The sequence below is a fragment of the Microcaecilia unicolor genome, chromosome 10, assembly GCF_901765095.1.
Source record: "Microcaecilia unicolor chromosome 10, aMicUni1.1, whole genome shotgun sequence".
NCBI classification, from domain to species: Eukaryota; Metazoa; Chordata; class Amphibia; order Gymnophiona; family Siphonopidae; genus Microcaecilia; species Microcaecilia unicolor.
This window is the reverse complement of record NC_044040.1, coordinates 31395842-31410785: the sequence shown is the minus strand read 5'-3', so window position 1 is coordinate 31410785 and position 14944 is coordinate 31395842. Positions and strand designations below refer to the sequence as shown.

General features: G+C 40.8%; 1 protein-coding gene across 1 annotated transcript in view; it reads left to right on the top strand.

Annotated features, from left to right (window-relative positions):
• Positions 1-4458: 4458 nt before the first annotated feature.
• Positions 4459-14944, top strand: part of LOC115478874 (ADP-ribosylation factor-like protein 8B-A) — a 43508-nt gene continuing 33022 nt past the window's right edge. Inside the window, exon 1 of the mRNA XM_030216516.1 lies at positions 4459-4840. Within this exon, the coding sequence (XP_030072376.1) occupies positions 4718-4840 (123 nt within the window). The 5' untranslated portion in view covers positions 4459-4717. The remainder of the gene's footprint in view (positions 4841-14944) is intronic.

Here is a 14944-nt window from a genome sequence, read left to right as displayed (position 1 = left end):
GATTTGGACGTCCCTGACGGTATTTTCAAAATGAAAGATGGACGTCCATCTTGTTTCAAAAATACGGGTTTCCCTGCCCCCTGGATCGGGACGTTTTGTGAGGACGTCCTTTCAAAACATGAACGTCCCTTTCAAAAATGCCCCTCTATGTGACTTTGTAAATCTAAGGGGGTCTTTTTCTACGGCGCGCTCAGGTTTTTGGCGCATGCTAAAATTGTAGGCGTGCTAAACGTTAGAGACACCAATGCATTCCTATGGGCATCTCTAACATTTAGCGTGCCCACAATTTTAGCGAGCGCTAAAAACGTTAGCGCCTTAGTAAAAACACCCTAAGTGCTTTGGAAATATGCCTCATAGTAATCTATGTAACTTTGTAAGTCTATGTGCTTTGAAGATGAGCCTCTATAGCACCCTTGTCAGACTTCATAGATGGGATTCTACCTCTTCAAATCTTTATTGGAGGGGTTAGGGTTTGACTGGTGATTTCGAGCACATCTTTTTGGAAGGTGCACACAGGCTATCACCAGGACTGCCCTTCCCTTCAGCGCTACTCCAAGGTTAAATTATGATTTACCTGTTTTCTATTTTTAGCTATTAGGTGTGTGGTTGCTCGTTTTTTGAAAAAGGATCTTCCCCCAAATTATGAGGAATGGCTACAGAAAGGGTGCAATAACTGTATCATGGAGCAGTTGGCATGGAGACTAAAAGACGACGACACTTTTTTGGTCCATTTAAACTCCCTTCTGCAATTTACAACTTCAAGTGATAGGCTGGTGTTCCTTGGGAAATGTACTGTATCACAGCCAGCATGGAATATGCAGACAGGGCTGAGGAATGGGGTGGGGGGTAGGGGTCTTAATAACATATTTGCGCTGGATGTTGTTTCTCTCCTGTGAATTGTTTCAATCATATGTAAGTTACCAGTGATGATTGTAGCTCCTTGGTTATATGAATAGCCAAAGTGGCTGGACTGTATAAATGCTGTGAAATATTCGATAAAAATAAGTTACTACAAAAATTAGACAATAAGCACCAAATGAAATAAGATAGAAGAATTCTAGTTTGCAAAACCAAAAGGTTGAAATCCAAGATCCAGGCCACCCCTTCTCTATCCCAAATTAACATGGGATAGCCAAGTAGGGATAACTGCATTATCAAAGCAAAAACAGAACACGTAGGTGCTTAAACATAATTTAACACATAAAACAAAGCATAAAATTATTAGAAATAAACCAGTCTAGTTGGAGTCACTCTCGGTCAATTCTACCAATCCAGTGAATATTAAAGATTCATTAAGAACTTAACATGTTTCGGAACTACCACCTTCATCAGGACTCAGTAAACCTTTTTACATATTCTGGATTGCTGGTACCGAATGAAGAGGGAGCAGAGTATCAAACCATCTCAGACTGACTCAAAGAGAGCCCCACAAATGTTAAAGGACAATGAAAATCCTCATAAAGGGATATTAGAATGAACGTCCAACTATGATTTATCCAATGTGGTTTACAGCAAGTTTAGCTGCATTGTAGTAATAGTAAAACTATTATTTTTATGTAAGTATTGTATGTTGTCTGTTTTCATTTTTGATTTAAATGATTTTATGTATGTTCATATTGTTCCCCACCTAGGATTTTAGATAGTGCACGTTATACATTTTTAAATTAATTAAATATAGTAAAATGACCAAATGTCAGTGTAATGTATAGTTAGAACAGCAAGGTAAACTTGGCCCCTCCTATTAGATCAGAATCTCTTTTTCTTGGGCTCCAAGAGCTTGCTAATTTTTTGCCCATTCTTGAGCAGGAATTATACAGGTTCAATAGATATGAGCACATTATCAACAAAGATGTATAGTTTTCTATCAATCAACTGAAACAGTTCAGCTAAATGCTTGAAGTAGATATTAAATAAAATAGGTAACAGGAAGGTTCCCTGTGGTACCCTGCAGGTCAGTGCCCAAGGTGATGATAAAGTGTTCCTGAACAGAATGGACTGTTTCCTGTCTGACAGAATTTGAACCACACAAATATTGTGCTATGGAGACAAGCCATGCAAACATAAAAGTGTGGTTAACAATGTGAACTCCCTGTCATAGTTTCTGTGGAAATCTTCCAGCAGGAATATGAGAACTGCCTCTTTTCCATATGCAGGGCTAAAACCAGACAGACATGGATCAAGCCAGTTTCTTTCTTTTGGCGAATCGTTGAGTGGAAGGCTGACTGTCAGTTCTATACATTTTCTCAGAAAAGGGATGTTAGTGGCCAGTAGTTTTCCAGCTTATCTTCATGGATCTGGAGAACATAAGAATAGCCAAACTGGGTCAGTCCAATGGGCCATCCAACCCAGTGGATAAGCCAGATCACAAGTACCTGGCTGAAACCCAAACAGTGGCAACATTCAATGATACCCATGCCAGGGCAAGCAGTAGCTTCCCCATGTCTGTCTCAATAGCAGACTATGGCCTTTTCCTTCAGGAATTTGTCAAAACCTTTTTTAAACCTAGATACGCTAATCACTGTTACTACAGCCTCCAGCAAAGAGATCCAAAGTTTAACTATTCATTCAGTAAAAAAAGTATTTCCAGGTAACTTCCTCAAGTGTCCCTAGTCTTCATACTTTTGGAACGAGTAAAAAAAATGGATTTACTTCTATTCATTTTACACCACTCAGAATTTTGTAGACCTCAATCATATCTCCCTTCATCTGCCTCTTTTCCAAGCTGAAGAGCCCTAACCTCTTTAGCCTTTCCTCATATGAGAGTATTTCCATCTCCTTCATAATTTTGGTCGCTCTTCTTTGAACCTTTTCTAATTCCTCTATATATTTTTTGAGATATGGCCACCAGAACTAAATGCAATATTCAAGGTGAGGTTTCACCATGGAGCAATACAGAGGCATTATAGTATTTTTGGTCTTATTCACCATCCCTTTCTTAATAATTCCTAGCATCCTGTTTGCTTTTTTTGGCCACCACTGCACACTGAACAGATTTCAGCGTATTATGTACGACACCTAGATCTTTTTCTTGGGTGCTGACCCCCAAGGTGGACCCTAGCATCAGGTAACTATAAGAAAGTAAAGCACCAAACTTCCATACAGGAAATCAGAATAACAAACTTGATTCTACCTCAGGAAAATCACCATATATAAAGTACAGAAGGATGGTCATCCACTTTACACCTGCCCCTCAAAACACTGGTAGGAATGCTAAATAGTTATCCAGTTAAACCAAATACTTGTAAGGGAATGTGGGCTAAACTGGAAAAGAAGGGTTAACATTCACATTACTGTAAGTTCCTCTCCCTGAGACTGCAGGAATTGGAAGTCTTTATGAGGCTGAAGTAAGATTTTTTTCCCCCAGTATAATTTTATGCCCTACCAAAATTATTCTAGTTCAGTCACTGCATTAACAGTGCTTGGCCATGAACCCAACCATTTCTAGACCTCTAGGTGTCACCACTGTACAGCTATGGATTTCCCTAACCCCCACCTATCTAGAGTGCAGAAGACCTGAACTAGGAATCAAACTAGTCCTTCTACAGGGCATGCCATATCCCTACCACTGCCACAGCCCTAAGGGCCATTTCTGATTGAGCTTTAGCACACTGACATAAAAAGAAACTGCTGAGTTCAAAGGAAATTCATTTTCAGTTTTCTAGCAGTCAGCTCTTATTTTCTCTGTGTCCAAATGTTACTTCATACATGTCTACAGTTCAGTAAAACATTGTTACATTCCTTCCCTATTAAAATAAATATACTATTATCTATTTACATCGATTTGATACATACATCGCACTTCAAATTAATACCCAAGCAGTCAGGATAGACAAACCAGAATAACACTGAACTACTCTTTAATCATGTATGTTATAATTGTACTTTGGATATATGAAGAGGTGTTAGTGAAGAAATCTGATATTAGCAATATGTTTACTTTCTCAACAGTATATGGTGTGGGTGAGCAAGAAAAAGAATAAAACTTTCAAATCCTTATATTACTCCAGAAAGTGATCGTTTTGTTTGGTTTAACCAATAAGCTTTGTGGTAGTGCTATTCGAAATTGTCTTCACTCTAATAATATGCATCCTTCTCCACCCTCCCCGTCTCAGCTTTTTATAGAAACACTTACTTATTGCCTTATCTCACACCCTTCACAATTTACTCATCCCTAGTGTCATCGTCAGCTATATCCTCATCGAATTAGTCTACGTTTGCCCAAACTAATATCCTCAGTGTCTTTTCATAATATAACTAACAGTTTGATCACACTAAAGAGTTTCCAGTGCAGTACTATTAAAAATAATAATAATAAAATGATGAACCACAAATATTTATCAGGCTTAAAGGGTAAAAAAAAAAAAAAAAAAGCCACAGACACAACTTGACTAAATCCCCGCCCCCTTGTGTCACGTGATGGGCAGACGGCCTAGAAGCGAATCACGTGTGTCACGTGCCGCTCCCTCGAAGGCTCCGATTAAGGAGGTTAGAGATTGGCTCCAGTAGTCCCGCGTGCTGAGCTGTTGCAGTGTGACATCACTCCCGTCATATGACCCGGGCCGGGCGGAGGCGGACGGTTTGGGGTTGAGCTGAGCTCGGGCGCCGGTGGAAGTGCGAGCAAGGGACGTGGAAGAAAGAGTGGGGGGTGCGTGCTGCCGTGGTCTGTGAGGACGGGCCGGGTTTCTCTAGTGCTGGGCGGCGGCCGTGCAGTGGTATCATGTTGGCTCTCATTAACAGGCTGCTGGACTGGTTCAAGTCGCTCTTCTGGAAGGAAGAGATGGAGCTGACCCTGGTCGGGCTGCAATATTCTGGCAAGACGACGTTCGTCAACGTCATAGCGGTAAGGCGTTCCCCTCCCCCCGCCTGTGCCTTGAGCTGTCACCTGCTTCTCCCGGGGGGGGGGGGGGCAACAGCCCTGGCCTTGCCCTTGCCCTGTCACTTAACCAGCAATCAGTGTGGCCCGCTGCTATCCTTCCAAGAAGGAATTTTAGGTTTTGTTTTAATGTTTAATAAATCTGGTAATCTGATTACTGAGACTTTCCATAGAATAATTCCACATTATGGTACATGGAATTCTGTGCTTGCATTGATCAAAAATGTAAGGGAGATCTTGGTTTTAGGCTGCCAATTCAACAGCCTTTTACTAAGCTGCGATTTGCATGCTGATTTTGCCCTCCTCCTCCTCTTTCTCTCCCCTGAAAGTGGAATTCTTTTGTTGCATATTTTCGAAAGGGAAATGCGGCTTTTAAGACTACTGTCTCTCCTCCCTTTCCTCTGATGGGGTTAACTTGTGGCAAACCCTGGATACACACATGCTTCCTAGAAAGTAGACCCCTTTAGATTTGGGTGGGACTTCTTGTCTGCACCAAAGCTGGGCTTTGTAGTATAGCAGCTTTTAATAGAGAGTCAGACATAGCTTGGCCAGGTTCTTGCTGCAGAGGGGGAAAAAAAAAAAAGAGGAACTAGAGTCCCAGGCTCTTGACTTAGCATACATATTAGAAATCATTGCACAAAAAGAAACCGGGCAAACAAACCAAAGGCTTGTCAGCAGACACTGGGCTGTCATGTGATCTCTGCCTAATCTCAGCAGTATGGTTAAGCCCCTATCCTATCATCAGCTCTTAAGAAACTTGAAATGTTACAAAATTTTACCTTGGCACCATAGCCGGCTTTCTGGTATGGTAGATTGTTTATTGAGGGACGTGCAGTATTGTTCTTGAGTGTAGTGTGTACTGTACTGAATTCTGAACCAATTAGATTGTAAGCTCTGCAGAGCAGGGACTGTCTCTTCATGTTCAAGTGTACAGCGCTGCGTACGTCTAGTAGCGCTTTAGAAATAAGTAGTTCTGTCTGTTTGCCTGTCCTATTTAGAATGTGAGCTCTTTGAGCAGGGACTGTCTTTTCATGTATGGTGTACAGCGCTGCTGCGTATGCCTTGTAGCGCTATAGAAGTGATAAGTAGTAGTAGTTTTCCTCACAAGAATTTTACCTTGGCTGATTTCTAGCTCTCCTGGATCTCATTATTTGCATCATGTGATGCTCTTATTACTGAGCAGTAACAATTATTTGGCAACATATGCCTGATAACCCTATTGAGTAGTACTGTAGCTATGTTGAATTACATTTTAGAAACAGCAGATAAGTGCCAAATGACCCATCTAGTCTGACCATCCTCAGTAACCACTATTTATTTTTTTTATTTATTGCATTTGTATCCCACATTATCCCATCGATATGCCTGTCCCATGCTTTCTTAAATTCTGACACAGTCCTTGTCTTCACAACCTCCACCGGAAGGCCATTCCTTACATCCACCACCCTTTCCATGAAAGAGTATTTGCACGCAGTACTCTAAATGGGGCTTCACTAGAGACTTATATAAGGGCATTATTACCTTTTTTTTTCTTACTGGTCATCCCTCTCCTTATGCACCCAAGCATCTTTCTGGTTTTAGCCATTGCTTTTTCTTCCTGTTTGGCCACCTTAAGGTCATCAGACACAATCACTCCCAAGTTCCGCACTTCACCCTGTATAATGTACCTTTCCCTTGGATTTTTGTACCCCAATTTCATATCCCTGCATTTCTTAGTATTAAATCTTAGTTGCCAATTATCGAACCATTCTTCAAGCTTCGCTAGATCCTTCTTCATACCATCCTCCAGGGAGTTTGGCATCAACCGCAAAGAGACAAACCTTGCTAGACAGTCCTTCCGCAATATCGCTCACGAGGACCGAACCCTGCGATACACCACTAATAACAGCCTTTTTCCTCAGAGCAAGCTCCATTTAACCACTATGTCTCCAACTTAACCAGTTTTTAACCCGGTCAGTCTCTTTAGTTCCCATACCAAGGGCACTCGGTTTATTTATCAGTCTTCTGTATGGGACTACATCAAAGGTTTTGCTAAAATCCAAGTACACCACATCTAGTGTCCCTCCCATATCAAACTGTTTGCTCACCCCAAGTCAGTCACTTTAGGTCCCATACCGAGGGCACTCAGTTTATTCATCAGTCGCCTGTGCGGGACCATGTCAAAAGCTTTGCTAAAATCCAAGTACACCACATCTAGCGCCCCTCCCACGTCCAACTGTTTGGTCACCCAATCATGTACACCACATCTAGCTCCCCTCCCACGACCAACTGTTTGGACACCCAGTCAAAGAAACCAATCAGATTTGTCCGACATGACCTGCATCTAGTGAAGCCATGCTGCCTCGGGTCCTGCAGTCCATTTGATTTGAGAAACCTCGCAATCCTCTGCTTTAGAAGCATTTCCATTAGTTTACTCACCACTGAGGTCAGACTGACAGGTCTCTAATTCCTGGCTTCCGCTTTTATGCAGAGGGACTGTGTCCATCCTTCTCCATTCCTCCAGGACCACTCCAGAGTCTAAGAAAGCACTGAAGAGGTCAGACAGCGGTGTCACCAGAACATCTCCAAGTTCCCTGAGTATCCTTGGATATATCCCATCAGGCCCCATCGCTTTGTCTACTTTTAGTTTAGCCAGCTACTCCCAAACAGAGTTCTGAAAATCGGTCCTGGTCTACCATACATCCATCCCCATTAGCATGTTTTCTGCAGTACCAAAATAGGAAGACACAGCTCCACTAAAAAGTCAAACGATCCAAAACGGTGAAGATTACAAAAGACAAAGCAATGTTGTGCAGTTAAAACCAGTTCTTTATTGGAAAAAAAAGGACCCGACATTCAGAGACTTCATGCTGGGATTGGGAGCAGAGCTCCTGGCTTTGACTAGATTTCTGCCTGGGAACCTCTAACATTGGTCTTGTTCCCTGGTTCAACAACTGAATTAATTTATATAACCTACACAGTTTACAGATTGCTCAGACCCCTGAGGTATGCCATCTGGCTGAAACACAGCACGTGTTGGGTCTTTTTTGTTTCAATAAAGAACCTGTTTTAACTGCACGCCATTGCTTTGCGTTTTGTTTAAACACATATAAAGCACATTAGATCAGACGAAAGGAGCACTTAAAAGCACTGTTCAGAAGTCATTTTAAGAGGTTTCAACCTGTAAAGTAAAGCAGCTTGGTGGGAGCATTCTGAACTAGGCCTTCACAAATTTTCTTGAGCTTTAGAATCCAGCAGCTGAGATCGCTCTCTCGCTTGCTTGCTTGCTTGCTTGCTTGCTCTCTCTCTCTCCTCTTTATCTCCCAAGGCACATCTCCCATGGGTCTACCATTTGTATTCTCTCTACTGATCTTTCTTTATATCCAGCATTTTCACTTTCTCCCCATATTCCCTCCCTTGCATCTCCCCAGGTCTGCTATAAGCACTATCATTCAGACTCCAGTGAGCTTCCAAGACCCTTTCGGTCCCACCCCTTCTGACACATCTCTGATGTATGCTTTCAGAGAGGGTAGGATCGGCAGGGTATTGGAAGCGTGCCACAGACTGAATGGCCCTGTACTTATTGGTTCATCCTTTTGTGAGCAATCTTCCGAAGACGCATGGGATGGAGGCAGCTGCAGAAAAGGTGGGAGCAGAGACCAACACAAGTTCCTGTGTCAGCACTGGCAAAAAAAAAAAATCCTAGGCGCCAGGGACAAATTTTTAGTCGCCATGGCAACCTGGCACATGGTGTTTGTTGAGCCCTGTTTTAGACAACCAATTTCATCTTCAAATGTAATAAAGGATCTAAAATCACCACTAAATCGGAGCCTTCAAAAGAAATCAGTCACCATTAACTCAGTTTTGTCAAGATTAAAGGCTAATTCATTGAAAAGTATCCAGCGTTTTGATAGCAGTCTGCCTGCGATTCCAGTAGCATATCCAATGGCCAATACCGGATGAAAGACAATACACCTATATAAGCACGGTGTGGAAAGAGAGGATGTTAAATCGTGTAACAACGAGGTGAAATATCTGAAGGGGAACCAACCAAGTTTTTAGAGTCTGCACATAGTTACAGCCAACAATCTACAAAATGTCTTAAGCAACCTTAACATAAATAGCCAAGACTAGATAATAGAATATCATGGTAAAGAATATCAAAAGCAGTGGATATCTAATAAAAACCACAATAAATCTGATGAAAAAAAATCCAAAACCATATCACAACCAATAAAAGTAGGTTACGGCATCAACTTTGTGCTATGAGCCAAGCAAAATCCAAACTGTTATGGGTCGAGGACATGATCATGTAAAGCAGTGCTTGGAATCAAAAAATTTTTTTTTGTTGTAACGGTAACCACATGATAGCAGCCAACTCAAATTGTGTGACCCCCCCCCCCCCCCCCCCAGGCAGTGCATTTGGGGTCTCAACCTACAGTTTGGGAAGCTCTGATCTCTTGCTGCTGTTGTAGAACTACTGTCAACTACCATCACAAAAAACGAGAAAGAAGTTGTTCAACGATAGTTTGCCAGATCAAAAGGGTTTTAAATTATAGCTGTGTTGAGATTGGACGAATAGAAGGTTGATTAGTGTAAATGGTCAATTCAGTGGAAGCAAAGAAGCATTCAGGTTGGTGTTGCTAGTTCACAAATTTTGTTCACTATAGATCTAAAAAATGGAAATAGGGCATCTGCTCACTGAGCCCAAAGAGTGTTCAATTAAACTTTAACTTTTTGCAGTCACTGCACTAGAGGCAGGTAAAAAGTATTCCCATGGCGTTATCAGAGGTTAAAAAAATAACTTGCTGTTTTCACTACTAAAATGCAAACAGATCCCTTGAATAATCTCACGAAAAAAAGGTGGCAAAGTTCTGACATGCAAGAAGAATTTGAGGGGGGCTTTTACTAAGCTGCGGTAGCGTTTTTAGCTCACGGTAGAAATCAGTTGGCAGTAAACGCCGCAATGCCCATTATATTTCTGGCGTCTCCTCTGGGTATTCCTTGATAGATCAGGAAATACTCTTATCTTGGAGCCTAAGAAATCACAATCCATATGACAAAAATATAACTGAGGAAGTGTCTCTAAGGCAAAAGTCACCAATAAAGTGGTACATTGAGCTACAAATTCCAATGATGTTAATTCCAAAACGTCTGTTAAATTAGCGTCTTGATTATCTTTCTTTGCTTGGCTCCAGGTAACACCAGATAATTAGCTCTCACCAATGGTGGTAAGGTCTTGGATGGAAGTTTTAAAACTTCCCTAAAATATTTTCTGGCCATTTCAACAGGAGCTATCAAGGGTGAATGTGAAAGTTCAAAAATCTTAAGGTGTTCCTTCTTAACTGATTTTTCCATGTATTCCATCTTCCTACTAGTTAAGTTCTTATCCAAGAGTCCCACATAATCCTTGTAATTCAGACACTTTATTTTCCAATTTAGTCTGACAGTTGTTCTAGAGCCTGAGAATGGGCTACCATTCCTGATACCATTCCAACCTCAATAGAAAACTTAGTAGCCACTTGTAATAAAGATGAATTAAGAGCATTCACTGCATCATTATGACCGGTCTAACCAACGTGTACACCTTTAAATCAGAAGTTCCTTTCCCCAAACTAAGCTCTATACTCGCTACTTGTAGTTGCGACCGCTTCTGCAGGAAGTGAGTGCCAACGATCACAACAGGGGAAGAGGTGAAAACTGGAGAGTCCTCCTGTGCAATCTCAGATGGAGAAATTCTTCCCTTCAGGTCCACATTCTGACCATCGTTCAAAGAGCTTCTGGGTTGCAGCAGGGCCGACCTGGGAGCAAGGCTTAGAGAATCCCTGCTTACATCATCACTGCTGGTTTCCACCGGCACAGCTGAAGAGAAGAGTAATGCTGAACGAGCAGGAATGGCAAAAGACTCCAACGTAGTTTGCCTCAAAGGCTTGGGTCCACCTGGCAACGGAAGCAACTGCCTTGTCTTCCCTCTCTTTTTCTCCATTGAATGATAGGTAAGGAGCCAACTCGGCAAACTAATTGTGGCTCCAAACGGAGTTCCCACTCGAGTGTCCATTCATGATTCCATCTTGGGTCATCTATATCATACTTGAAAGGTATTAATGTAGAAACAAATATTTTGCAGATTACAATAGCATTCTTTTCTCGTGTGATAATTCCTTAATCTGTAAACCACTTTGGTCCTTTGGTAAGGCGGTTAAAAAGTGACAAAATAAACATAAACATTAGGTTACAGGGGTAGTAGACTTGGGAGTAATGTCAGGAAATTCTTTTTCACAAAGAGGGTGATCAGTGCCTGGAATGCTTTTCCGAAAGAGGTGGTGGAGACAAAAAAGTGACAGAATTCAGAAAGGCATGGGATGAACCCAGAGGATCTATAATTAGAAAATTTATTATATAAAAAAAAACAAAACTTTAAATGATTGCATACGTGTTGAGTGGCACTTTTGACCATGAGTCCAGCTGTGTTGAGTGGTGCTTATGACTTCAAGTCTGGCTGTGAAGAACTAAGGCCAGTGCCAGGCGGACTTCTACAGTTGGTGTCCCCTATATGACAAAAGACAGATTGGGATAGGCTGGAAAGTTTCAATAGTTGGAATGTAAGTACATAAGTGTTGCCATACTGGGACAGACCAAAGGTCCGTCAAACCCAGTTTCCTGTTTCCAACAGTGGCCAATCCAGGTCACAAGTGCCTGGCAAGATCCCTGAACATTTTATTCTGCTTATTCTAGAAATACCAAACAGAATACACAGAGTGTATAGATGCCAATGCGATAGTCGACAGGTTCCCGTTTCGTATAGACTTTGTCAAGGGGGAGTGGCTACAATTCTGTCGAAGAGAAGGAAAAGACAACAAAAAAACAGACGTCAAGTCTCTGATATTTATATCTTAACCTATTGTTAAACTTCTCTAAAACATCGCAAAAACTTTCTTAGAGCGGCTCTAGGCTTACCTGATTCATGCCCCAGGCTTTTTTGTGTATTGATTTGTATGCTTTGAAAAGAACAAAATGGCGATACCGTCCCATTTAAAGGCGAATCAACAGCTGATGATATTGCGTCAAACGTATATACGTCAGAGGCATCAGGAACATTTAAAGGTCTAACGAATCGGACAAACTAGTGACTACGGCAAGTATTGGAAAACGTTCTAGACTTAATGAAGCAGTAGGACAACTACGGGGGGTAAGTTGGAAAAATAATAACAATTTAGAAAAAATAAAAAGTTTTTTTTATTTAGAAAAAACTTCCCCATTGAATATATGTGTTTAATCCTGCTGGTTCAATTGTTTCTAATGTGAAAATCCAATAGGTCTCACGTTGCAGGATTCTTCTGTTAAGATCACCTCCTCATTTGGAGGGGAGTATCTGTTCAATTACCATGCATTTTAAGTCTTCTGTAGTGTGTTTGAAAGATACCCAATGATGAACAAGGGGTGCTCCGAAATTTTGGGCATTTATTCGTGAGCGATGTTCTATCAGTCTTTCATGTAGAGATCTAGTTGATTTGCCGATATAATATTTACCACATGGACAAACTATAATAAATAATGCCCACTGAACGGCAGGTGGTGTGACTTTTCAATATGATTGTTCTATCTTTAAAAGTAAAACTTGTGCCTTCAATAGTGGCCAAACATGTTTTGCACCGTGGTTTCATGCATTTGTAATGCCCTGTGGATTTCAACTGCTCTTCATTCTTTAATACAGTCGGCAAAACAGCTGGACTCAGAATCTCTTTAAGATTTTTTGAACGTGAAAATGCAGTTCTAATATTATAATCTGCAAACACAGGATGGGATCTAATAATGTCCCAATGTTTTTGCGATGTTTTAGAGAAGTTTAACAATAGTTTAAGATATAAATATCAGAGACTTGACGTCTGTTTTTTTGTTGTCTTTTCCTTCTCTTCGACAGAATTGTAGCCACTCCCCCTTGACAAAGTCTATACGAAACGGGAACCTGTCGACTATCGCATTGGCATCTATACACTCTGTGTATTCTGTTTGGTATTTTAACACATGAGACAGAGTGACGGCCTGAACCGTTTCCTTATTCTACAAATAAGCAGTGGATTTTCCCCAAGTCCATTTTAATAATGGTCTATGGACTTTTCCTTTAGGAAGCCATCCAAACCTTTTTTAAACCCCGCTAAGTGCTTTTACTACATTCTCTGGCAACGAATTCCAGAGTTTAATTACACATTGAGTGAACATATATTTTCTCTGATTTGTTTTAAATATACTACTTTGTAGCTTTATTGCATGCCCCTAGTCCTAGTATTTTTGGATAGATTAAACAAGCGATTCACATCTACCCGTTCCACTCCACTCATTATTTTATGGACCGCTGTCTTTTCTCCAAGCTGAAAAGCCCTAGCCGCTTTAGCCTTTCCTGATAGGGAAGTCGTCCCATCCCCTTTATCATTTTCCCTGTACCTATTCTAATTCCACCTGACGGTGCCAGGTGAACTTCTACAGTCTGCCTTAAAAATGGCAACGAAAGACCAGGATCAAGTGTTTTATATAGCACTCACTGTTGCTTTAATCATGAATTGATGAATGTGACTGTTGAGCAGACTGGATGGACTGTTCAGGTCTTTATCTGCCATCATCTATTATGTTACTAACATTAATAGCATTATATTACATGGTTTGCTCACACAATGGGCATACACATCACCTGAATGAAAATATTTTTATTAATGATCTATTGCAACAAACGCATGATGAAAATGAAAACGAACAAAATACAAAGCTAGAACAATCCATCATGCTCTAGAACAAGGGAGGAATGAGATGGGGAGGGTGTTTGGATAGGAGGAAAATAAAGGATCATCAGTCTGTTTAAAGTTGGGACCTGAATTGTTTTAAGTATTTATTTAAATGGCTTTTATTACTTATTAATGCTGGCTATACAAACCATTTGATATCTATGGTCCTAATGTGATAAGTACTCTCGCCAGGATTAGTACATTTTAAGTTAAGGGACTTCAATTATGGAACACATGTCAAAGTGATATACATCAGCTGAATAATATTTTAATTTTCCAAAAATAATTGAAGGCACATTTTGTTTTGTTTTTGTAAAAAACCATTTGCTAATATGCTTGGTAATTTTGATACTTTGAATTAGAGTTACCTTGTAACTGATGTCTTATGACTTTTGATAAACTTTGTATTGTTCTATTATTGAAATAGAGTATGTATTTTATTTATTTGTTGCATTTGTACCCCACATTTCCCACCTATTTGCAGGCTCAATGTGGCTTACATAGTACTGTCAAAGGTGTTTGCCCAGTCGGTTGATAACAAATACAAGGTTGTATAGTGATCGAATGAGGTATATGTGGAGGGTCGGAAGGCATGAAGATTGTGTTGTCCAGTACAATCATTAGTCATGCTATGTACGATCATTAGTCATGCTATGTTGCTGGGTGAGGAGGTTTACATAGGGTCGATGGGGTAGGCCTTTTTGAAGAGGTTGGTTTTTAATGATTTCCTGAAGTTCAAGTGGTCATGGATTGTTTTCACAGCTTTTTGGAGGGCATTCCATAGTTGTGCGCTTATGTAGGAGAAGCCGGATGCATAAGTTGTTTTGTATTTCAGTCCTTTGCCATTTGGGTAGTATATGTTTAGGTATGATCTTGACGATCCGACTCTGTTTCTTATTGGTAGGTCTATCATGTATCCTGGGACTACGCCATATATAATTTTGTGAACTAGAGTACAGATTTTGAAGATGATCCGTTCTTTGATTGGGAGCCAATGCAGCTTTTCTCGAAGGGGTTTGGCACTTTCGAAGCGTGTTTTGCTGAATATCAATCTGGCTGCTGCATTTTGGGCGGTCTAGAGTTTTTTTTGTGAGTTGTTCTTTGCATCCTGCCTAGATTCCGTTGCAATAATCTGCATGACTTAGGATCATTGATTGTATTAAAGGTTTCCCTTGGGAAGAAAGGTTTTAATCGTTTGAGCTTCCACATTGAAGAGAACATTTTCTTTATTACAGAGTTTACTTGACTCTCGAGGGTAAGGTTGCAGTCGAGTGTGACACAGAGTATTTTCAAGCTGTCTGAGGTAGGGAGGGAG